Below are 24,989 nucleotides of genomic sequence, written 5' to 3'. Positions count from 1 at the left end.
CTGCACTCATCATGTGAACGGAGGATTATGACGGACGGTCACTGCGCTGTTGGGTGCTGGGAGCGGATGGGGGTGGCGCTGGGCACCTGTTGGGTGTTTGGCCAGGAATGGAGGATTATGACGGACGGTCACTGCGCTGTTGGGTGCTGGGCACCTGCTGGGTGTTTTGGGTGGCCAGGAATGGCGCTGATGGTGCTCACTGTAAGTGCCCCACCATGCGAGCGTAGATGCAGGCAGGCTCCTCTCTCCCACGCCTCAGCGCCAACGCTCTCCCCGATGCAGGTGGCTGGCCGTCCGCCTGGAGTTTGTCGGGAACCTGGTGGTTTTCTTTGCGGCTCTCCTGGCCGTGATTACGAGGGACTCTCTGGGGAGTGGCATCGTCGGGCTCTCCATCTCCTCTGCACTCAACGTGAGTCCAGGCCTCTCTGCTCTGCGGGGTCCTGCTGACATCCAGGGGGCTGGGCTGCTGCAGGCGGCAGAGCCTTGGTGGCTGGTTCCTGCCTTCAGCTGGAAAGTGCTGCTGCACTTCAAAGGGGCCCCCCTGCTGGGGGCTGCCAGCTGGGAGGGGGACACTGCTGCGGGGTGCTGGGATGGATGGAGCCAAGAAAGAGATGTTCCCATAGCGAGGGGGGAGGCACGTGCTGGTCCAGGAGAAGGGCACTCCCTCTGTGGGTCCTGGGCCAGGATGGGGCTGGGAAGGGAACTGTCCTGTTGGGAGGTGGGGACAGGGCAGGGGCATTGCTGCTGGATGCGATGGGGTGGAGCGAGGTTGGGGGTGCTGCTGCTTGGTGTGTTACAGCAGGATGGGCTCAGGATGCGGAAGCTCCTGCTAGAGGCACTGGGCCCCAGGAAGGGCCGAGGGGGGAGGGTTTGGGGGTTCCAGGATCAGGACCCGCTGGTCTCTGCTATGCAGATAACCCAGACGCTGAACTGGCTGGTGCGGATGACGTCAGAGCTGGAAACCAACATCGTGGCGGTGGAGCGAGTGCACGAGTACACAGAGGTGGAGAATGAGGTGAGACCAGGTGATGGGAAGGTGACGGAGATAGAGCGGGAAGTGGTGCAGGGAGCGGTGAGAACTGGGCGCCTCTGCTTCTCTGCCTATCTCACTTCATTTGCATGTTGCTACCCAGAGTGCTTTGCACCACAGTTCCCCAGTTATCAGACATCCTTTTAACACTCCTCCCCACATCCCCAGGCTCAGTGGGTGACGGAACAGCGACCACCCCCCGGCTGGCCTAGCAAAGGCGAGATCCAGATTACTGACTACCAGGTCCGGTACCGACCTGGGCTGGAGCTGGTTCTTCATGGGCTCACCTGTGATATTGGGAGCACTGAAAAGGTGAGGAGCCTCCCCGACAGACCCTCTGGTTCTTTGCTGTCAGCTGATGATGAGAGGTGGGAGGAGTGAGGGGGTGTGGGCACCCTCAGGAGTTTGATTCCAGGACTGAAACCCTCATTGGTTCAAATCAGAGCCAGAAGACATCAGTTTATTTTGGAGAGAGTCCTAGAGTTTGAGGCCAGAAGGAACCACCAGATCATCTCGTCTGACCCGCTGTGTATCACGGGCCAGCAGCCCCACTGAGCACCCGCCCACAAAGCCCAACAACCAAAATTAGACCAAACTATAACAGCTCTCAGGAGACTAGATGATGTGCCGCAGCAGAGGAGAGGAGACACTTAGTGGCACCAGTGCCCGAGGCTCCTGCAGTGGCAGGGAATTGACTGAGATGTACCAAGATCATCCTGGCAAGTGACCCACATGCTGCAGAGGAAGGTGAAAAACACCCAAGGTCACTGCCCATCTGACCGGGGGAAATTCCTTCCCAACCCCACATATGGTGACCAGTTAGACCCTTAGCATGGGAACTAGAACCAGCCAGCCCAGCCCCTGAAAGAAAGAATGCTCGGTGCCACCTCAGGACCCTGTCCCCTCACATCCAGTGTCTCATCTCCAGCTGTTGCCATCCCTGATGGTTCGGAGCAAGGAGACACCCCCTCCCCCAGAACAAAACCCACAGAATACATTGAGGGAAAGGAAAAATTCCTTCCTGACCCTTCCAGGTGACTGAATGAAGCCCTGAAGCATGAGCTTTAGAAACACGAGACATAAACTGAAAGGGACCCCCAGGGCTTCCAAGCCCTGCTCACCACCCTAAGAACATAAGAATGGCCGTACTGGTTCAGACCAGTGGCCCATCTAGCCCAGCATCCTGTCTTCTGACAGTGGCCGGTGCCACGTGCTTCAGAGGGATGACCAATCCTAGTCTTTTAAATCTTTCCTCATATGGCAGCTGTTCCATACCCCTGATCATTTTTGTTACCGTTTTCTGATCCTTTTCCAATTCCACTATATCTTTTTTGAGATGGGGCGACCACATCTGCACGCAGTATTCAAGATGTGGGCGTACCCTGGATTTATATAGAGGCAATATGATATTTTCTGTCTTACTAGCCATCCCTTTCCTAACTGGGATAGATAATCAGGTTTTTGACTGCTGCTGCACATTGAGTGAATAGACAAGCGAGGGGGACCCCCAGGCCGTCTCAGCTCCAGCTCTAACTGGGTGCTGTCTCTACAGGTCGGGGTTGTGGGCAGGACAGGGGCTGGGAAATCCTCTCTCACCAACTGCCTCTTCCGGATCCTGGAGGCTGCAGGAGGGAAGATCGTGATTGATGGGGTGGACATATCGACCATCGGCCTCCACGACCTACGCCAGAGCCTCACCATCATCCCCCAGGTGAGCGCTGCACGGGCAGAGCCGGGTGCCTGGTCTCTGGCAGCAAGTGGCCAGGGATTTCGCCATAGGGCACACGTGTGTGGGCTGGGCACTGTGCCCCTCTGTAGCCAGTTCCATGCCCTGGGTGTCACTTTCATTAACTTAGCCCAACCTGCCACCGTGTGGCAGCCAAAGCCTAATGGGGCACTATGAGCAGGAGGGGCCAGAGCCCCCAGCCCCTCGGTGTGGAAAGAGGGGAGCTGACAGCAGCTGCAGCAGGAGACACAGCAAGACGGGGCCCAGCCTGGCCTGGGCACCACCTGAGCTCTGGAAGCAAAAGCTCAGATGCCCCCCCCCCCTCCCCCCGGGCACTGTGGGAAATGGTACCCGATGTGGTTCAGCCCAGGCCCAGGATCAGCCTAGACTCAGCCAGTAACCTTCACCCAGCCTGCGGAGACCCACTTGCTGGCTCCTTTGCTGCTCCGCCAGGCTGCTGACCTGCCCTCAGCCTGTGGCTGTCGGAGCTGCAGCATGGCTAAGCTCTTGGTGAAGCAGCCGTGGTAGGAGACTAACCTGCCCTGCCAGCCAGTGCGTTGCCCAGCTGTGGGCACCGTGGGCAGCCAGTTTGTGTGGCTGGACAAACAGCTCAGAGCTGGCTCTAGCCAAACAGCGCAGCCTCAGATGCAGCGGGTGTCCCCCTTGTGTCTAACTGTAACGGGCTTACAAGCACTCATGGCTCTGGGCCTGGCAGGGCCCTGGATCTAGCGCTGTCAGAGACCCCCGTGCTGTCCTTGCAGGACCCGGTGCTGTTCTCCGGGACTTTACGGATGAATCTGGACCCGTTTGACCAGTACGCGGATGAGGAGATCTGGAAAGCCCTGGAGCTGGCCCACCTGAAGACATACGTGCTGGACCTACCTGAAAGACTGTCCCACCAAGTGAGCGAAGCAGGGGAGAACTTGAGGTAGGTGGGCTAACTTGGGTGTCCTCACTGCCTGCCCAGCTCCAGAGACAACCCTCCTCCCTCCCAGGGAGAGTAGAGCACAGCCTGAGTGTGCCCTCCGCTTTCCAGGGCCCAGCCCAGCCAGCAGGACTAATCCCTGTAGGAATGCATGGCCCTCTGTGAGGCCATAGGAACAAGGGTGGGAGAGGGGCCAGGCCAGGGGAAGAGTGGGGGGGGGGGAGCGGCAAGGCCAGGGGAAAGGGGGAGCAAGGCACAGGGGGAAGGGTGGGGGGGGCGGCAAGGCCAGGGGAACTGGGGAGCAAGGCACAGGGGGAGCGGGGGGGGGGGCGGTAAGGCCAGGGGGAAGGGGGAGCAAGGCACAGGGGAAAGGGTGGGGGGGCGGTAAGGCCGGGGGGAGGGTGTGTTTTGCGGGGGGCAAGGCACAGGGAGAAGGGGGGCTGTTGGAGGGGGAAAGGCACAGGGAGAAGGGGGGGGTGTTTGTGTGTGGGGGCAAAGCCAAGGGGAGGGGTATGTGGGGGAGCAGCAAGGCACAAGAAGTGTGCGGGGGGGGGGGGGCAGCAAGGCCGGGGGAAGGGTGTGTTTTTTTTGGGGGGGAGGGGAAGGCACATGTGGGTGAAACCTAGTCATCATGGGGTGAGAGGCAAAGTGCCACTGTAGATCAAAAACTGGCCAAGAAACAGAAAGCAAAAAGTACACTTAAATGGTCAATTTTCATTCTGGCTAAAGGTCGCCGCGGGGTGTACGTGGGCCCGTGTTGTACAATACATTTATTAATGGTCCAAAAAGAGGCTGAGCAGGGAGGCGTGATTTTGTAGATAACACAAAGCTATATTGGGGAGTCAAATCCAGAAATGACTGGGAGGAACTTCAGAGGGACCTGATCGAGAGGAATGAGCAACATGATGGAAGCTGAAATTCACTGTTGATAAATGCAAGTAATGCACACTGGAGGGAGGGGAGAAACTGAACAACTCACACCGTATGGGGTTGTATCAGTGACACTCGTACCTCACTGTAGCCAGCTCAATGGCGATCTCATCTCAAAGTGCAGCTGTGAGCCAGAAAGGCTACAAAATGGTTCAGAGTCAAGCTAGACGGGCATAACGAGTGGGGTCCTGCAGGGATCTGTCCTGGGTCCAGTTCTGTTCAGTATCTTCATCAATGATTTGGAGACTAGCACAGAGAGTACACTTATAAATCTGTGAACAATACCACGCTGGGAGGGGTTGCAAGCGCTTTGTGGGCAGGATTAGAATTCAAAATGATCCGGACAACTGGAGAAATTATCTTAAGTAAATAGGATGAAATTCAATAAGGACAAATGCAAAGCACTACATGTTGGAAGGAACAATCAAATGTATAAATACAAAATGGGAAATGTCTGCCTATGTAGGAGTGCTGCAGAAAAGGATCTAAGGGTCATAGTGGATCACAAACTAAATAGTGGATCACAAACATAGTGGATCGACAGTGTAATACTGTGCAAAAAAAGCGAACATCGTTCTGAGATGTGTTAGTAGGAGTGTTGTGAGCAAGACATGAGAAGTAATTCTTCCACTCTGTTCCGCACTAATAAGGCCTCAACTGGATTTATTGTGTCCAGGTCTGGCACCACGCTTCAGGGAAGAAAGTCCAAATGAGAGCAACGAAAATTATTAAGGGTCTAGAAAACATGACCTATGAGGAAAGATTAAAAAAATTGGGTTTGTTTAATCTGGAGAAGAGCAGACTGAGGAGGGACATGATCACAGTCTTCGAGTACATAAAAAGTTGTTATAAAGCGGAGGAGGAGAGCTCATTCTCCTTAGCTACTGAGGACAGGACAAGCAGCAGTGGGCTTCAACTACAGCAAAGGAGATTTAGGTTGGACAGTGGGAAAAAACTTCCTGACCGTAAGAGTAGTTAAACACTGGGACAAATGACTTAGGGAGGTTGTGGACTCGCTGTCATTGGAGGGTTTTTTTAAAGAACAGATTAAACAGCTCTCAGGAATGGTCTAGATCAGTGGTTCTCAACCTGTGGTCCGTGGCCCCCAGGGAGTCTGTGGACTATGTCAAGGGGTCTGCAAAAGACTTATTCTGAAACCTGACTGACCAGAATTCGACTATGTATACAGACAGTAGATTTCCAAAGGGGCCCACACCGCCATCCGAAATTTTTTAGGGTCCACAAATGTAAAAAGGTTGAGAACCACTGGTCTAGCTAAGACGTAGGCCTGCCTCACTGCAGGGGACTGGACTAGCTGCTCTGTCCTGCTTGTCCTACATTTCTGTGATTCTGTGTGAGGTTGCATAAGGAATGGCATGGTGAATAATATCACAAATACTTCCTAAATCAATGGTGTGGCTGCGTTTGAATAGTGCGTGCAGTATTGGTCACCTCATCTCACCCAGCATAGTGCTGACGTGTGTGTGTGTGTGTGGGGGGGGGTGTTTCAGAGACGAGCAATGAGTGAGCAAGGGCCTGGAAAAATGCTCACATGACGAGCGAGTGACAGGCTTGGAATTGTGTCCTTTCGATAGAAAACAGCTAAGGGGGGGCCCCATAAGAACGGCCATATTGGGCTAAATCTATATAAAATAATGACCGAGTGAGGCTAAATGGGGAATGACTGTTTTCCCGGTCTTCTAAAACAAGACCAAGGAGACAGTCAAGCCCCACCCCCCGGCTTCCCCACCCCCAATGTGTAATTAGCTTGTGGAACGCCTTGCCACAGGAAGTTGTTGAAGCCAAGCAATTAACACACTTCTGAAAGGACCTGGACATGTATATGGCTAGTAAGACTATCCAGTGTTAAAGTGGTTAATGGTAAGAAAAATTTTGATACAGGATTAAGCCTAATTCCTCAAGGCATAAGCTGATCTCTTACTAAGGAAGGTTCAGCTGAAACCTAATGGTTGGGGGGGGGGGGGGGGGTCAGAAGTCCCCAAAGCCTGACAGCAGCATTCTTACACCTTCCCCTGCAGCATCTGGTGCCGCCATTGTCGGCGACAGGTGCTGGGCTAGACAGCCTTGTGTCTGAGCCCGGCTGCCCCATGCCCTGTGTCCTAGCCTGGCTCGGTGATTGGCTGATGGGGCAGGCGAGACAGGGTGTGATGCTGCCACTAGGCTACGCCAGGTCACTCGCTTGCCCTCAGTGGCAGAGGTAGCGCTGGGCATGTTCTCAAGCTGCCCCACATCAGTGCTGGTGTTTTCTCCCCACCCCAGCGTTGGGCAGCGGCAGCTGTTGTGCCTGGCCCGAGCCCTGCTCCGCAAATCCAAGATCCTCATACTGGATGAGGCAACAGCAGCTGTGGATCTGGAAACAGATCATTTAATCCAGACAACAATCCGGAGTGAATTTGCCAACTGCACTGTCCTCACCATCGCCCACCGCCTGCACACCATCATGGACAGCAACAGGTGTGTGTCTGTGTGTGCACACGCGCGCCCCTGCAATACCCACCGTCATGGCCAGCCAGGAGCAGTTGCTGTACACACCATTCCACACAGCAATGGGGGAGGGGGGCTTGCAGGCAGGCACTGTACGTACCATCATGGCTGTCTGGGAAGGGGTGCTGTATACGCAATGGGGGGCGGGGGTTGTATGTGTGTGTGTGCGCACCTGGGTGCTATACACACCATCATGGCTAGCCAGGGAGCGGGGGCGCTGTATACACCATGGTGGTCACCCAGAAGCGGTTGCTGGACACACCGTTGCGCACAGCACTCGGGGTGGGGTAGGGAGGCAGGTTCTTTACATACCATCATGGCTAGCCAGGAGCGGGTGGGGGCACCGTAGCCACCATCCTGGACAATCCCCCCTCCTCCCCCAAAGCAGCTGCTGTACACTCCATTCTGCACAGCAGTGCAGTGCGAGGTGGGTGCAGGCAGGTTCTATACACAGCATCATGGCCAACCGGGGGGAAGAGGGAGGTGTGCCATACACTCCATCGCAGACAGCAATGGGGTGTGTGCGCACACATGGGCACTATACACATCATCATGGCTAGGCTGGGGGGAGGTGCGATACACACCATCCTGGACGGGGGGGGGGGGGGAGTGGTTTGCAGGCAGGTTTTGCACTATCATGGCTAGCGGGGGTGGGAAGCAGGGGCACTGTACACACCATCAGGGCCAACAAGTTGAGGGAGGCGTGCAAGGGGCCAGGCTCCAGGTGGTAGGTGCAGGGGGCTATACACACACGTAAACAAGTGGGGGAGGGTGGCACACTGACCCCCACCGCCAGAGGCGGTGTGGATGGGGCCCTGGGCACACCTTCGTGGCCTGCACCAAGTGGGTGTGCAGATGTCGCCTAGCCCCCCTCTTGGACAGGCCGTAGAGGACCTGAAGATCTCTGTGCAGCTCCAAACCGTGTCCCATTCACTCAGACGTTGGTCCAGTAAAAGAGATGCCTTTGCCTCCCGTCTTTCAGGTAGTAGCAGTGTTATGTCCGTTGTCTTGGACAGACACAGGCAGGCCCCGGCCCTGGCCCAGTAGAGAGATTTACTGTCCTGCCTAGGGTGGGGAAGGGGCTGTAGATAACCTTGGACTGGGAAGGGCATGTATTAGGAGAAGCGGCATGACAGCAGCGCTGGTCCTGTGGCACCCACCGTTCTCTTTGTGCTTGCAGGGTGATGGTGCTGCAGGCGGGGCGCATCGTGGAGTATGACAGCCCTGAGCGGCTGCTCCAGCAGCAAGGCCTTTTCTCTACCATGGCTAAGGACGCCGGTATCGTGAGTGCTCAAGCCACGGTGCTGTAGGCGAGCTGGAGCTGACAGGGTAAGCACCCTGCCCAACACTGGCGCACCCACATCCAGAGTCAGAACCTAGGGCAGGGCCCACCGCAAACTGGAACGGACAAACAGTGTATTGCCAGAACCTGTTTCTGTTGCCTCAGTGCGCCTGGCAGCTCCGAGCAGGACCTGCCCAGGACTTCACTCCTCTTCACCTGGGACTAAATGAGAGAGTGAAGCCGCTGGGCTCTGAGTCCCTTGAAGAGGGGGCTTCGGGGCTGGGCTAGACAAGGCTAGGACTTACTTCACTGCAGGCAGCAGCTCTGGGCCTGCTGCTGCCATACCCAGGGGACAGATCCAAACCCTGCTACGTGGGGGTAGCTTCAATGCAGACGTGCCCAGGCCAGACCCCACGTGCACATGGGCAGCAGCTCTAACAGACACCTGGGGTGGCTTTGACCCGACACGCAGTCTGGGAGTAGCTCGGCTGAACATGGAGGTATTTTTACAATCACTTTACTTATTGGTCCTTATTTTCAAGGCACTCAATGGCATAGGCCCAGGATAGCTGAAAGATTAACTAAAGCTCCAGCCTGTTTGACAGTACTGCTCCCCTAGCAGAGTGGAGCTCTCTACCGCAGGGCAGGAGACAGCTGCCTCAGGGGCCAGTCCAGGGCTCGGACCATCTGGCCCATTGCAGAGCTCCTCCCCTTCTGCTCCAAGTGCCAGGCGCACTGCTCCAAGCAGCCTTCCCCAGCAGAAAGTGTGCGTCAGGACAGTGTAAAAAGACGAATGCCCTGGGGAGAGGCTGAGAGCATGAGTGAACCCCACGTGACACGTTAGACCCACTGCTTTAATGCAGACACCTCACACATGAGGGCAGTATAAAATCTACATAGAACAGAATTTCCTGATACTAAGGACTGGATGCACAGGCAAAACTTGGCTCCTCCCCCGTGAAAGGTGACTGCAGCCCTGGGCTGTCCCCACCCCCCACTGCAAGACTTGGAGTCAGTGTCAGTCTCTCGGCTTTGCTCCAAGCCCAGCCAAACAACTTGACACTCCCCTGGGTCCCTGCTCGTGCTCAGTCGTCCAGGCAGGAGCCCTGGGGAGCCCCCCCTTAAGTGTGTTGTTGCAATTGTCTCTCTATAAAGGCTATTTAAACACTTCCCTTGTTTGTGATTTTATTGTGTGGGCGGCGAGGGGGGAGTTGCTGAGGAATCTTGCTGAAGACTGGGCCTAGTCCAGCAGCAGGGGCGGAGGACAGAGGAGGCACAGGGTTTGCCTAAGCACAGGTTTGCTGCTGTGCAGGGCTCTATCATGAGGTGCAAGCTGAAGCAGAAACCTGGCTCCAGTGTGAGGTTGGGGCCCATGGCCTGGAACAGCGATTCGGGTTGTCCTTGCATGCCCTATCGCCTCTGCACAGGGGCTGGGCCATCTGGCTACACACCACTTGCCATATAAACTGCTGTACTCCAGCAGCTTCTGGGCACAGGTCCCAAACTGTGTGTTAGGCTCTTGGTTTCTCAGCAAGCTGCAGGGTGGCTGCTGCTCCAGTTTGTCACTGCAGTCTGGGCTGCGAGGGCCCATGCGCAGCAGGAGGAGCACAGGCTTACAGCGTTGCCAGGTGCATGTCCCTGACCAGAAACATGGCGCTTGACACAAACAAGCCTGAGCAACACCAAGGGAGATACTTTACTTAGGCGGGACAGACACTGCCGTCAGAGCACGGGGGGGGTGTGTGTGTGTGTGTCTCTTGGGCCAGGAGCAGCAGCCCCCTCCAATAGTGCTGCCCCATTCCGGGGGCACAGCCAGAGCCTAGCAGGCCGTGTGGTGTGTTGATGCCTTTATCCTACACTCTTGCCAAAGGATGTGCCTGATTCTCACCAGCCCCTCACAGCACTCTGGGACACATGTCAGAGCAAAGGGACAGACCCCCAAGTTCTGGGGGTGGGCCGGGGTGAGAAGGGGAAATGGCTCAAGTGACAGGGAGGTGAGGCTGCTGTCTTATCTTTGGCTCATCTGAACGACTGGCGGCAGGGCTCTCTGTGAGCAGCTGCTGCCTGCTGGGCGCTATGGGAAGGAGTATCATGTATCTCCCACAGCAGCACTGTGCTGCTAGTCCTGAAACCAGAGCCTGGGAGAGCCCAAACCCAGGGTACGTCTCCACTGCAGTGAGGAGGTGTGAATTCTCAGCACAGGCAAAGCCAATGTGCGCTAGCTCAGTCCGAGCCAGCATGCTAAACACAGCAGAGTGGCTGTTGCAGCTCAGGCTAGCAGCCCGAGGTAGAGACCAGTAGGCTGGGGGGGGGGGGGGGGGGGGGCGGGGCGCTTGGACGCGGGAAGCTAGCCCTGGCCATTGCCCATGCGTCAGCTGAGCGTGTGAGCCTGTCTGTGCTGGGAGTTATAGTGCCCACTGCAGCACGGACATAGACCAGCAGCTCCCCCAAGGGAGGCAGGCGGTTCTGGGGAGATGGCTCTCCCCAGCTGTGGAATCAAACAGCTCATAACCAGTGACAGTGGGTCCTCTACATGGAGCGGGGGAAGGGAAGAATCCCACCCTGAGCAGGTGCCAGGTTCTGTACTCCAGCCCCAACTTCCCAGCTATAGCTTGACCCCTGCCCGGTGAGGGAGCCTGGCCCTTGCTCCCAAGGCTCCTGCGCGCTGCTGAGGAGCTGTGGGGCTCCTGCTCTCAACAGCCCTAGTTGCTTGTAACGGTACTTGGCCAAAGAGGGAATCTGCATTAAACCAGAAGTGCTGAAGGAAAAGGAAATGCTGTACACAGGCAGGAAGCAGCGCTTTGGCCCGAGCGAGGGGGCCATTTCCTTCAGGGACTTGGCTTTGCTCTGTGTCCAGTCAGGCCCAGCCAGCTCCTAGCAGCTAGAGCTAAGGGGAAGCTACTTGCCATGACAGGAGGCAACATTAATTCCTGCGGCACAGGCTGCTGTAACCTCACTGCCCCTGGCCAAGCCACGTTCACCACGCCAACCGACAGCAGCCTGGGCGGGGCAGAGCCCCTGCAGGGCCTGGACCGTCCAGCACCACTGGCAATACCACGTGGCTTTCAGTGGCTAGAGGCTGGCTTTTCACACAGAAGTGAGCAGTACAGGTTGCCTCAGCCCAGCAGGGGTCGCAGACCCTTCCCCCACAAGTCTCTAACATGGTCCAGCTGGGATTAAGGCACCAGAACTTGGTCTCTCTGTGGGGATGGTACAGCCTCACGTATACTCCGTCTTCCGGATGTAACTGGACGGCACGTAGCCCTGCCTCCCATGCACCTCAGCTAACCACCACTCTCGATTGCCCGTGATATCTTCAAACTGTAGGATCCTGAGTCTCTGATTGGCTGATACACTCAGCTCATTTGGACTTCGGCCTTTAAAGGTGTAGACAGCATAATAGACCTAGAGGGACAGGGGGAGAAAGCGGTTCAGAGCTGGGCCGGGCCTGAGGAACAACAGGCCAGGATCAACACTGTCATGTAGCTATTTGTGTAGTGTGAGGATTACTCAGACACACTCTGAGAGACAGGCACAGCAAGGGGAAAGGACTATCTCCCAGGGTCATAAGGGCATAAGAACAGCCATCCTGGGTCAGCCCAAAGGTCCATCTAGCCCAGTATCCTGTCTTCCAATGGTGGCCAACGTCGGGTGCCCCAGAGGGAATGAACAGAACAGGTAATCATCAAGTAATCCATCCCGTCACCCATTCCCAGCTTCTGGCAAACCGAGACTAGGGACACCATCCCTGCCCATCCTGGCTAATAGCCATTGATGGACCTATCCTCCATGAATTTATCTAGTTCTTTTTTGAACCCTGTTATAGTCTTGGCCTTCACAACATCCTCTGGCAAAGAGTTCCACAGGTTGACTGTGCATTGTGTAAAGAAATACTTCCTTTTGTTTGTTTTAAACCTGCTGCCTACTAATTTCATTTGGTGACCCCTAGTTCTTCTGTTATGAGGAGTAAATAATGCTTTCTTAGTTAACTTCGCCACACCAGTTATGATTTTATAGACTTCTATCATATCCCCCCTTAGTCGTTTCTTTTCCAAGCTGAAAAGTCCCAGTCTTATTAATCTCTTCTCATATGAAAGCTGTCCCATACCCCTAATAATTTTTGTTGCCCTTTTCTGTATGTTTTCCAATTCCAATATATCTTTTTTGAGATGGGAGTGACAGATCGGCACGCAGTATTCAAGATGTGAGCGTACCATGGATTTATATAGAGGCAATATGATAGTCTCTGTCTTATTATCTATCCCTTTCTGAATAATTCCCAACATTCAATTAGTTTTTTTGACAGCCGCTGCACACTGAGTGGATGTTTTCAGAGAACTATCCACAATGACTCCAAGATCTCTTTCTTGAGTGGTAACAGCTAATTTAGGCCTCATCATTTTATATGTATACAGGGCTGGCTCCAGCTTTTCTGCCGCCCCAAGCGGCAAAAAAAAAAAAAAAGACGAGCGGCGGCAGTTTGGCGCCGCTTCTTCTGCGGCAGTTCGGCGGCGGGTCCCCCCCCCCTTCCTCTTCGGTGGCAATTTGGCGCAGCTTAAAGGGGAAGAGAGAGGATGAGGGACCCGCCGCTGAATTCCCGCCGAACACCGGACATGCCGTCCCGATACCGAACGGAGTGCCGCCCCTTTGAATTGGCCGCCCCAAGCACCTGCTTGCTAAACTGGTGCCTGGAGCCGGCCCTGTATGTATATGTGGGATTATGTTTTGCAATGTGCATTACTTTGCATTTATCACCATTGAATTTAATCTGCCACTCTGTTGCCCAGTCACCCAGTTTTGTGAGATCCTTTTGTAACTCTTCGCAGTCTGCCTGGGTCTTAACTATCTTGAGTAGTTTTGTATCATCTGCCAATTTTGCCACCTCTCTGTTTACCCCTTTTTCCAGATCATTTATGAATATGTTGAATAGGACTGGTCCCAGTACAGCCTGGGGGACACCACTATTTACCTCTCTCCATTCTGAAAACTGACCATTTATTCCTATCCTTTGTTTCCTGTCTTTTAGACAGTTACTGATCCCTGAGAGGACCTTCCCTCTTATCCCATGACAGCTTTCTTTGCTTAAGAGCCTTTGGTGAGGGACCTTGTCAAAGGCTTTCTGAAAATCTAAGTACACTATATCCACTGGATCCTCCTTGTCCACATGCTTGTTGATCCCCTCAAAGAATTCTAGAGCAGTCACTCCCAGAGCCCCACTCTCCTGCCCTGGTCACTAGCCAGGCTGATTTTCTACATGAAAATATGGAAAAGGGCTGGTCCTGAAAGGCAGGTATCTCCCTGCTTCCCCACGCCCAAGAGACCCTGTACACCCCATTTTCCCACCTAGCCTTGGGGGTCTGCACATTCCTCACAAGAGACGGGGTTGAGGTCCATAGGCGCTGACTCCGTGGGTGCTCCAGGGCTGGCGCAACCATAGAAAAAAATTAACAGGTGGCTTAGCACACACCAGCAGGCAAGCTCCCCCCCCCACCAGTGCCTCCCCCCACCAGTGGCCCTATTGATCAACTCCTCCCCTCCCTCCAACTGCCTCCTGCCTGCCTCGGAACAGCTGTTCAGTGGCAGGCAGGAGGTGCTTGGAGGGAGAGGGAGAAGCCGGGCCAGGGCATGTTCGGGGGAGGGAAGAGGCAGGACAGGGGTGGGGGCTTGGAGGAAGGGGTGGAGTGGGGGTTGAGCACCCCCTGGACTGATCAACCAGATCTGCCTCACACGTGCCAGCACCCCTTCCCTAGTGAAGGGAGGGTTCAGCCTCTGCCCAGTGAAGGGTGTGACTTGCAGCCCCTCCCCCATAGAGCAAGGACAGCAGGGGGGCTTACCTGGTTGCCCTCAGACTCGCTGCTCTCCAGCCCCGAGTCTCTGTCCTCCAGCGAAGGTGCTGGCCTGAGGTATGCTTTGGCAGGGTGCCCACTGCGGGTGCTGGAGCTGCTGTTCGGCTCAGGACGACTGTAGCGTCGGTGAGCTGGTGTCATGTTGGGCTGCTGGTTGGATTCCATGGGAACCGTTCTATCAGAGGAGCCAGCCTGGGGCTGGGAGGCAGCATCTGTCTCGGAGGGGGACCTCAGGGAGTGGTATGGATCCCCTGGAGAGGCACAGTCCTGCAGAGGTTTCTGGGTGAAGGTCACGGTCATGCCACTGGGGTTGAAGGTCAGGGTGTTGCTGCTGTGCGGTGAGGAGCTACTGTGTTCGGACTCATTGGAGGAGTGGCTGCCCACCGAGATGTCTGAGTGGCTGCGGCGTGGGTTATAGGGCTTCAGGAAGGAGCTGTACACAAAGCCTTTGGTCACTGCGGAAAAGGGAGCGGGTCAGGGTCAGAGACGAAAAGGCTCCCATGGAGAGGAGAGTGGGTCAAAGGGGAGAGGATGATAAACCAGAGAGGAGACCACAGGAGACAGGCCAGAGTGGCCACCTGTCCCCGGAGGGTTACAGTTCGTTGTTCATGGATCCTGGCCGATGGCAGAGTCAGGGAAGACCCTGTGCTGCTGGAGGCACAGAACCCCACCTACCTCCATTGTCAATGAGCCAGCGGTTCTGGCTGCCCATGGGGTCCTTCTTCTTGAGGACACCCACAAGATCACCCTCCAGCAGCGAGACATCCAGGTCCTGGGCTGCGTTGAAATTGCGGTCTGCCTGGAAGAGTTTCTCCGGGGGGTACCTGGCCAGGAGGGCAGCTCGGAGTTCATCTGACTGCAGCATGTAGCTGGGCTGGAGGGGAACAAGACACCCATGAGAAGGCCCCCTTGGGCTCCCCAGACCAAGCCCCTGAAACAAGGCAGAAGGAACTCACTGGGCCCAGGAGTGGCTGCCGCCTGGCAGACTGGCGCTCCACACTCCTCCTGTCAAATGGTCTCTTGGCAGCCGTGTGGGACTCCGGGAAGAAGGTAAAGGCCTGGAGCTGCTGGAGAACTCGGCTGTGCTCCTCTTGGAAGATGGAGATGAGGTTCCCCTCCCTGCCAGCCACTCGCAGCAGCTGGAACAGGAGCAGAGGGTAGGAAGCTGCCATCAGCAGAGCTCTGCTAACCCAGAGACCCAGCAGCCAAAGGGGAGCTCAGCGGAAGATGAGCCAGATGCTGGTCTAGAACCTGCTCTGGTGTCCAGGGCAAGGACTGAGCCAGCCCTGGAACTCCCCTCTGGCAGGGCAGGGGCGAGCCTATCCTGCCACTTCCCCTGCAGTCCCTGCTGTGGGGACAGAGGGTGAGCCCCCAGGCCTGCTGATCCAGCACCTTTCACAGCAGCCCCTGCCACCGACAGTATCCAGTCCCCTGGAGCAGGGGGAGCCTACAGGCGCAGCCTCGAGGGGAGGCCAGAGTCTGACACGACAGCCACACCTCCACACACAAGGGGGACAAGCCTCAGGAAGCAGAAACTCCCCCGACACACGAGAGAAAAACTCCACAGAGGCAACATGTCTGCAGTGAGCCAGGAGCATCTGCAATCACATCCTCCCTGCTCCATCCCCTGCCCCTGTTGCTGAGCTGGGTTCTGGGAACTCACCGACAGCAGTGGCCTCAGCTCCCCCAGTGCCAGGTGCACAAAGTTGCAGTGAGCCCTGGCATAGCCCCGCAAGCAGCTGGCAAACAGCTCCTTGGCACAGCGCTGGAACTTGGGCAGCTCGTCTAGTAGCTGGGCATTCAATGCCTCATAATTGTTGCGAGCTGACTGCAGCTCCTCGAGTGTCCGTTTGTCCTTCAGCTTCTCCGCCCGCTCCGTGCAGTTGTGGAAGTCCAGGAGCTTGTCGAAGCGTTTCTGCACCAGCTTGTGCGGCCCCATGAACATGCTCAGCAGCTGGTTGAGAGGGGAGATCACCAGCCGCTCCGTCCTCTCTTTCTGGAAGACAGTGAAACAAGAGGCAGGTGATAGAGCATCCCCCTCTTTCCTTGTTCAGCCTCTCTCAGCCAGGGCAGGGATTTATCTAGCTAGCTCCACGTGTCCCAAGTGATGGGGAGTCCTAGCTGTCCTGATTCGACAGCCAGAGTCATCTCACTGGCACTAAACGTGGACTGAGATTCAATCTACATTCCCTTCACTCAGCTTCATCAGATACCTCCTAGTCGCCCCTCACCCCAATCTCCTCCTAAGCCATCTCCCCCTGGGCTCCTGAGTCAGCCCCATGGACCATCCTGAATCTTCCCTCTTTGTCAGTTCCATCCAGTGCGACCTGGCAAGCTAGAGGAGTGTTTCCAAAGTGGCAGGTCTGTGGGTAGGGATAAGCCACACAGGGTAGGACCACAGGCTGTGCCCGGGGCCCGAATCCATGTACCCTTTTGTCAGCAGTGTCCATTCCTGCACCGCTGGCAGCTTGGTATGCAGCACATGCCATCTCTGTCCCACCGTATTCCTACACCAGCGTTTCTCAAACTGGGGTCCGTGGGCCTCGCTGTTCCCCGGTGTGCAGGAGGCGCTGGGAGGGAGGGGGAGGAGCAGGGACAGGGTGCGTTCGAGGGAGGGGGCGGAAAGAGGAGGGGCAGGGGTGGAGCAGGGGCAGGACCTGGGGCTGAGCGGGGGATGGGAGTCCGCAAACATTTTTATTTCAAAATAGGGGTCCTTGGGTTGCAGAAGTTTGAGAACCTCTGCCCTGCACTATTCCCACATCTCCTGCTGGTGCACCTCACGCAAAACCCTCTCTCCCAGCCACCCGAGTGTCTCACCCTGAATCACTCCCCATCAATTCCACTGTGCTTCATGCTGAGCTTCCATCTCAGTTACCTCCCAGCTCTCAGACAAAACCACCATCCAAGTCGCCCCCACTGCATCTCAGCCTAACCCACCTCCCGAATCACTTCTCACTGTCTCACCCTAGTCACACGCCACGGCACATCTCCCTAACTCGACCCTTACAATAGCACAGTCTGCATCTCCATCTTACCTCAATTCCTCCCCATCACCCCAACTTGTCCCTCCTCCTCAGCCCAGTGTCAGTCTAATTCATCCCCCTGCAGTGTCTCACCCTTTCTCGCTAGTCAACCCCCATGTCACCCTCTTTCCCAATCACTCTCTTCTATCACTATACTAAATACCCCATCACACTGTGCTTCTGCCTAAACCATCCCCTAGTCATCACTGTTGTGTCTCATGTTCAATCCTCCCTCCTCTTCAGTCCCACACACCTTTGGTCTCACCCTAAATCTTCCCCTGTTCAAATCCATCTCTCACACTACACTGGACCCCCCAATCACCTCTCGGCCTCTCACCAGGAATAGTCCCCCAATCACTCATGCATCCTGTTATCAACCACACACACCAATCATTTCAAAGCATGACATTATCCCCATTCCATGATAAGAAAAAGTGTACTGGTGGAGGGAGCTCTTAGGAGTGACACAATCGTGTGGAGAGAACAGTGGTCTGGGACTCAAAAAACCTGGGCTCAATTCCTGGTTCTGCCACTGGCCTGCGGGGTGACTTTGGCCAACTAATTTCACCTCTCTGTGCCTCACTTTTCTCATCTGTACAATGAGGTTAATGATGTTTCCCTCCTTGAGCTCGACTGACAAAAAGCACTATGTAAGGGCTAGCGATTATCATCCTTACTATTATCATAGTAGGGTCTCAGCTACACATGTACACAATTATAACTTCCTAAATAACTACTAAGTCCTGCCACCAATTGTCTTTCGGTTCAAAAAACTAGGAAATTCACTGACAAAAACCCTTGTTAATTCAGAGTTAAGGTTGCCTGGTGGCATACTCTGCCCATCCAGACCGCCAGAGATGAGGAAGTTACTCACCTTGTGCAGTAATGATGGTTCTTTGAGATGCGTATCCCTATGGGTGCTCCACTGTTGGTGTATGTGCACCCCCCTGCAGCTGATCAGAGATCTTTGGTAGCAGTGTCTGTTCGGCCCGCACATGTGCTCCCCCTCCCTCATACTCTGCCTCGAGGCTAATTAGCGCTGCACGGGCAAACCACCCTCAGTTCCTTCTCTACCGCAGAGTCCCTATCAAGAACTCCGAAGTAGAGGGGAGGAAGGTGGATTGCGGAGCACCAAAAGGAACACACATCTCGAAGAACCATTGTTACTGCACAAGATGAGCAACTTCCTCTTCTTCTTCAAGTAGCGTCCCTATGGGTGCTCCACTCGAGGGGACTCCTGAGCAGTATCCCGGATGGGAGGCTGAGGCTTCGGAGCCGAGTCTCTTAAGGATGATAACACAGTGGAGCCGAAGCTAGTGTTGGAAGCAGACTCCCCAGTAATCGCATAGTGTTCTGCAAAGGTATGCATGGACGCCCAGGGGGCTGCTCTGCAGATTCCCAAGGTAGGGACATTCTTGAGGAAGGCGACAGAGATGGGGAATTCACTGCATCAATCATGATGGACTGAGGCGAAGGGTGGGAGAAAAGAAATTCCGTATCCTCAGGGAGATGCATAGTCTTTTTATCGGCAGTAAATTGTTCAGTAGGTTAATTACCCCTCACTGTAAAAAAATGTGTGCCTTACTTCCAATCTGAATTTGTGAGCTTCAACTTCCAGCCATTGCATCATGTTAGATCTTTCTCTCCTAAACTGAAGAGCCCATTATAAAATATTTGTAGACTGTAATCAAGTCACCCCATAACCATCTCTTTGCTAAGCTAAATAGATTCAGCTCCCTGAGTCTCACCGTAAGGCAGGTTTTCTAATCCTTTAATCATTCTCGTGGCACTTCGCGAAACCCTCTCCAATTCATCAGCATCCTTCTTGAATGGTGGATACCAGAAATGGACACAGGATTCCAGCAGCAGTCGCACCAGTGCCAAACACAGAGGTAAAGTGACCTCTCTGCTCTTACCCAAGATTCCCCTGTTTATGCATCCCAGGATTGCATTAGCTCTTTTGGTCACAGGGTTGCACTGGGAGCTCAGGTCAGCTGATTATCCACCACCATCACCCAAAATCTTTTTCAGAGTTTCCCTGGATAGAGTCCCCCATCCTGTAAGTATGCCCTACGTTTTTTTTGTTCCTAGATGTATTCATTTAGATTTAGCCATAGTAAAGACACAGATTGTTTGCTTCTGCCCACTTTACCAAGCTATCTAGATCACTCTGTATTGGAGACCCGTCCTCTTCATTATTTGCCACTCCCTCAAATGTTGTGTCATCTGCAAACTTTATCAGTGATGATTTTGTTGTTTTCTTTCAGGTCATTGATAAAAATGTTACATCGTATAAGGCTAAAACCCGATCCTGGCTAGATCTCTAGAAACACACCTGCTCAATGACAATTGCCCATTTACAGTTATATTTTGAGACCTATCAGTTAGCCAGCTTTTAATTCATTTAATGTGTGCCAGGTTAATTTTATATCATTCTCGTTTTTTTTAATCAAACCGTCGTGCAGTACCAAGTCAAACGCCTTACAGAAGTCTAAGTTTATTATGTCAACACTATTACCTTTATCAACCAAACTTGTAATCTCATCAAAAATAGTTATCAAGTTAGTTTGACAGGAGCTATTCTCCAGAATCCCATGTTGATTCGCATTAATTACATTACCCTCCTTTAATTCTTTATTAATCAAGTCCAGTACCAGCTGCTCCATTATCTTGCCCGGGATCAATGTTAGGCTGACAGACCCATAATTACCCAGGTCACGCTGGTTGCCCTTTTTAAATATTGGCACAACAGTAGCTTTCTTCCAGTCTTCTTTAACTTCCCCAGTGTTCCAAGACTTATTGAAAATCAACATTAACCATCCAGATGCAATGGATGCAAGTTGTGTGGACCTGCTGATTTAAAAACGTCTAACTTTAGTAGCTGCTGTTTAACGTCCTCCAGAGCAGTGGTTCTCAACCTTTTTTCATCTCTGGACCACTAAAAAATTTTGAATGGAGATGCAGACCCCTTTGGAAATCTATTGTCTGTATCTATAGTTGAATTCTGTTCAGTCAGTTTTCAGTCAAAATCTTTCACGGACCCCTTAGACATAGTCCATGGATGACAGGTTGAGAACCACTGCTCCAGAGATACTAATGGAATGGAAAAAACTCAAACTTCTGGAAACCAGGAAGTACAGAGTTAAGATACATGCCCACATAACCTTAACTCTGCCCTCTTTGAGCAAAGCCCCAATATGCCTGTGACACATACTTTCACTCTACGTTTGTGCTGTACTGAACAAGAGCTACCTACCCCTGCCATACATTCAAACATTTAACCTACTCCATAGACAGAATACCACATCTGCTAAACTTTACAACCTTCTCAACACCTTTCACAACCCAATAACCCTTATATGTACAATGCCATCTAACACAATATGTTCCCTTACCCTTCATTAAACGCAGAGAACACACACAGCAAGACCACCCCTGTGCCCAGCCTCTGACACAGCCTACTCAGATCATGTCCTATCACGTCCTATCACAATCACAGCTCTTCCAAACTGCTCCCACTAATCCCACTACCATTCAATGCAGCTACACCTAACACAGTGAACACAGCAGCAGTACATGCAGATAATTTCCAGTGGCCATTGCCAGCTCCAAGGGGGCAGAGCACAAACTTAATTGAAACCCCTCGTTAGTCTCCATTATCACCAGACCTCGTTGCCTCCATATCTGACATGAAACTTTCCTTCCTAGTCCCCAACACTGTGCCTCAACCTAAGTCCTCCCTTCTAGTCAATCCTCATTTCACTCTACATCTCCTGTGGCCACCCCATGATTCACCCTAAATCTTCCATCTAGTAACCCCCATTTTATTAGTAAATCATCCGTTCTAGTCACCACCCCATATCACACTCACTGACCACTCCACGAATCCCTCAGTCATCCCCCCACTTACTCGTTCTTTCTCTCACTAATCTTTGCCTCTCATCACATTGCTCGTTTCACCCTAAACTTTCCTGTGAGTCACACTCTGTAGTATCCCTGAGCCCCACAGTCACCCCAAGTATCATCCCAATTTATTCCTAATGACCCCTTCGACTCTCACCCTCAATTTTCCCTGCTAGCCATCATTCTGTCTCACCCTAATCTGGCGACTGCTAACCCCTCATGTTTCATAAATCAACATCCCCATCAACCCTGTGTCATCCAACTTCATCCCCTCACTCTCTTCTGCTGTATCTCTAGCTAACACCCCATGTTTCACCCTAAATCCTCCTCCCTTACCATAACTCTAAGTCAATTACGTGTTTTGTCAGTGAATAGCCAATAAAACCCAAGCCTAACACCAAGCTTCACAGCCTTCCCCAGCTCAAAACAGCACGGTCCAACCCGCCCAGCTGGCATTACCCAGAGTGTACATGCATACAAACGTTCGTAGTTAGACTGAGCACGTAATCCGGAACGTGTGACGGGGCCGCGTTACCCCCCACACACACACTCATTCCGAGGGCCCTACTGCTCCCGCCCATGCAGAGACAGCAGGTCAGCACAGAGAGGAGAGAGGACACAAGGGGAGGAGGCTCACTTACAAAGCTGGAGAAGAGCTGGTCGCTGATGAGTTGATGCACTTTCTGGAACTGCTCCAGATCCCCACTGCCCTGCTGCATGCACAAGTCCCACATGCTCACAGCTGCCAGCACCTTCACACAGGCCGACTCCTGGGGTGAGGGACACAAACAGCAGTCAGTGCAATGATCACCCGCTGCTGAGGGCTGTGCAGAACCCCTCCCACACAGCCAGTGACCCAGAGAACAGGGTCCCTTCCCTCCCCTTCCACTCTCACCCCAGAGAATGGGACGTGCCAGAGCTTGAACCCTCCTCTAGAAGAAGGGAATCACTGACCCCACCAGGCTGACTAGCGAGGGCAGCCCCAGTCGAGCATGGACTCACCCGGACATGCTGCAGGTAGAGGGAAAGGTCTCGGATGAAGGATTTGATCAGCCGCTCCTGCAACCGGAAATTCTTCTCCGTCTCCTCAAAGGCCTCGTCCTTCAGCTGTGATGGAGAGTGGCTCAAAGGGGTCAAATACAGCACCACAGTGTCCTACCCAATGGGAACTGCAGGTGGCCCTTTGCTCCCAGAGCAGAGACAGGCCATGGGCAATGCCTCCCTCCAAGGGACGAGAGACTGAGGGACACTGACACCCCAACATACACTTACCCAGAGGAGAGAAAGGCCAGAGGCACTGACCCCTGGCCGTGTCTGTACCGGGCTCCCACTGACCACTCCCCCCACCCATCTGTGCTGAGCTCTGGATCACCAGGCAGAGCCACGTGATGAGCATAATTGGAAGGGGAAGGCCAGAGGGGTACCAACTCCCTCCTTTCTGCTCCCTCTGCATGAAGTGGGCTCCAGCTGCGCGGGTGGATTACCTGGGGGGCGAAGCCTGTGAGGTGCTTGAGGTGGCTGCTGACACGGTTGGATTTCTTGATGATGGAGTGGAAGTTGAGCTTGGAGATTTTCTCCATGAGGCTGTCCTCATCCCCTTTTCGGTACTTCAGCACTGGGAGAGGCAGGAGCAGGAGTCAAAGCTCCACACCGGCAACTGCCCTGCAACCTCATCACCTACCCCTGGTGCTGCATACCCCCAGATACCTCCCTCTTCCCCTCCAGCCACTGCATCCCCATCCCCCCGCCCACCACATCACCACTGCCACCCCACAGCCCTGCTGTCACATCTCCACCGCAGCCCTGCCACCATGTCCCCCACACCCAGCTGCCACATCCTCTCCAAAGCTGCATTCCCAGCCCAGCTGCCGCATCTCCCCTGCTGCTTCCCTGTTCCCGTGCCCAGCTGTGCTGGGCGTGCCTCCTCATCCCGGCTCTGCCAGGCTGGCTCACCCAGGTCCTTGCGACGTTTGTACTCGTTGATGTTGACGTTGATCTCTTTGACTGCAAGGACTGCAGCGGTGAGTAGTGCCTTGTCAGGGTGCGACTCAGGTGTGGCACTCAGCAGCTCCATCAGCAGCAGTGGGTATCGCATCACCCTCTGCACAGGCTTGATGAGGAAGGAGCCCAGGTTGATGTAGTTTGTGCAGCCCCTTGGCAGTCAGGAGGAACGAGATGCATCAAACTTCAATCCAGCTCCACAGAACAGTGCCTACCCCGCCCCCCAAGCCCACCCCAACCCATTGCACGTATCCCCCCAAAGCTACTGAATCTCAGTAACTCACTGCACCCTTACGTCCTCAAAGCTTCCCAGCCTCAACCCCCAGACTCACCATGCTCCTAAAAACCAAGGCGTCCACCCATCTCAAACCTGCTGCAAACTCACACCCTGCAATCCACATCAGCCTCAAACTGCCCGGGGCCTAGTGCACCGCCAACCCCTTCTTTTTACCACAATCCTGCCTGCCATGAATCCTGATCCCACAATCTCACCAACCCATCAGCCTCGCACCCTCCTTCCCACTATCCTGGCTGTGCGCCCCAGAGCCCAGACCCTAACCTAAACTCTGTACAGACTGATTCTATATGAACTGTCTACACTGGACATGACCTCTCCATTGCTCTGCCACACTCCTGCACAGACACCCTTTACCCTTCCCTCCTCTGCCCAGCCCAGCCACGGACCCACCAAACCCAGCCCCAGGCTTCTGCATTCACAGGCTCCATGCAGCACCATTAGGTTTCCGCAGGCACGCACACAGCCTAGGGAAGGAGGATGTTAGTTGTGGGGATGGGGGGCAGGGCTGAGACAGACTGACAGGCATGCAGTGAGTAATGGGAAGGAGGCACTTACCACTCACTGTACAGGCTCCTGCAGGGCCGCAGAGGGTGGAAAAGCAAAGAGAGGAAGCTAGTTAATGGGACGATCAGGTGCGGGCTCCAGTACCCAGCACCTCTGCCCCGCAGTGACACTGGGAAGCAGCTGCTTGCTCTGTCCCAGAGCTCAGAGGCTGAAGCTGCTGGCTTCAGGAGGATTAGCCTTTTGTGACCCTGAGCCAGGCAGCTGAGAACGTCAGCCAGGCAAGGAAGCCAGCACCGTCAAGCCACTGACCAGGCAGGACCGAAGGCTCAGGAATCTTCACCCCAGAGATGTGCTGCTCTCTGTAACCCAGGAGGGGTCCTGCAGGTATCCTGCCTGGGGTGGGAGGGGGAGATGAGGCATTCAGGCCAGGGGGCCTTTTCTACTGTTGTCTCTTCTCTTCTGCTAAGGCTCAGAGACCAAAGGGACCTGGACACCAAGACAGTCCCGTGTATTCTTGTAGGGGGAGAGAGTCTGCAAAAGGGGCAGGAAGGCAGGCTCCTGTCTCAGCATGCTCAGGATGAGGGGCAGAGAGGGGAAGGAGGCGGCCCAGACTCCTGGCCAGGATGCGGAGTGGGGAAGGCAATCACCTGAGGCTCTCCAGGGAGTTCAGCAGGTGTTTCTGGATCCTCTCGTCCTTCTCGTAGGCCTCCAGCAGTGCAATAGCCTCCTCATGGTTCTGGCAATACACTTTGTACACCTCTTCCAGCCCTGCCTGGTGCGCCAGGAATGCTGGCCCTGCGGAGAATGACCAAAGCTGCTCAGTGGCTCCTGCCCACCCTGAGCTCTGCCCAGCCCTGGTGCCTTTACAGTCTCTATTTCTGTCCTGGCGAGATGCCCAGAGCTGTCCACTCCCCCTGCACACACGTTGCTTGAGAGGACGGCAATATCAGAGCACCCAGGTTACTTTCCAATCATTCTTAATGCACCTGTACATCTTCCTGCTTTTCCGCCTGCTG

General features: G+C 54.3%; 2 protein-coding genes across 3 annotated transcripts in view; one reads left to right on the top strand and one right to left on the bottom strand.

Moving 5' to 3' along the window:
* Nucleotides 1-8,426, top strand: part of ABCC2 (ATP binding cassette subfamily C member 2) — a 49,000-nt gene extending 40,574 nt beyond the window's left edge. The window contains exons 26-32 of the mRNA XM_065408338.1: nucleotides 283-409; nucleotides 914-1,015; nucleotides 1,199-1,342; nucleotides 2,583-2,741; nucleotides 3,518-3,684; nucleotides 6,892-7,086; nucleotides 8,297-8,426. Coding sequence (XP_065264410.1) covers nucleotides 283-409; nucleotides 914-1,015; nucleotides 1,199-1,342; nucleotides 2,583-2,741; nucleotides 3,518-3,684; nucleotides 6,892-7,086; nucleotides 8,297-8,426 — 1,024 coding nt within the window. The remainder of the gene's footprint in view (nucleotides 1-282; nucleotides 410-913; nucleotides 1,016-1,198; nucleotides 1,343-2,582; nucleotides 2,742-3,517; nucleotides 3,685-6,891; nucleotides 7,087-8,296) is intronic.
* Nucleotides 8,427-11,617: 3,191 nt separating this feature from the next.
* The window catches only part of DNMBP (dynamin binding protein), a 47,178-nt gene continuing 33,806 nt past the window's right edge, over nucleotides 11,618-24,989 (bottom strand). For both annotated transcript variants that reach the window (XM_065408314.1, XM_065408315.1), the window contains 11 exons: nucleotides 24,621-24,768; nucleotides 24,025-24,042; nucleotides 23,124-23,323; nucleotides 22,655-22,785; nucleotides 22,173-22,277; nucleotides 21,812-21,940; nucleotides 15,908-16,240; nucleotides 15,201-15,383; nucleotides 14,920-15,118; nucleotides 14,233-14,699; nucleotides 11,618-11,803 (listed from right to left, as the gene is read on the bottom strand). In XM_065408314.1, the coding sequence (XP_065264386.1) occupies nucleotides 11,618-11,803; nucleotides 14,233-14,699; nucleotides 14,920-15,118; nucleotides 15,201-15,383; nucleotides 15,908-16,240; nucleotides 21,812-21,940; nucleotides 22,173-22,277; nucleotides 22,655-22,785; nucleotides 23,124-23,323; nucleotides 24,025-24,042; nucleotides 24,621-24,768 (2,099 nt within the window). The remainder of the gene's footprint in view (nucleotides 11,804-14,232; nucleotides 14,700-14,919; nucleotides 15,119-15,200; nucleotides 15,384-15,907; nucleotides 16,241-21,811; nucleotides 21,941-22,172; nucleotides 22,278-22,654; nucleotides 22,786-23,123; nucleotides 23,324-24,024; nucleotides 24,043-24,620; nucleotides 24,769-24,989) is intronic.

This window comes from Emys orbicularis, chromosome 7 (assembly GCF_028017835.1).
Source record: "Emys orbicularis isolate rEmyOrb1 chromosome 7, rEmyOrb1.hap1, whole genome shotgun sequence".
Taxonomy (NCBI): Eukaryota; Metazoa; Chordata; order Testudines; family Emydidae; genus Emys; species Emys orbicularis.
The sequence above is the reverse complement of the archived record's forward strand: the minus strand, read 5'-3'. Positions and strand labels throughout refer to the sequence as shown.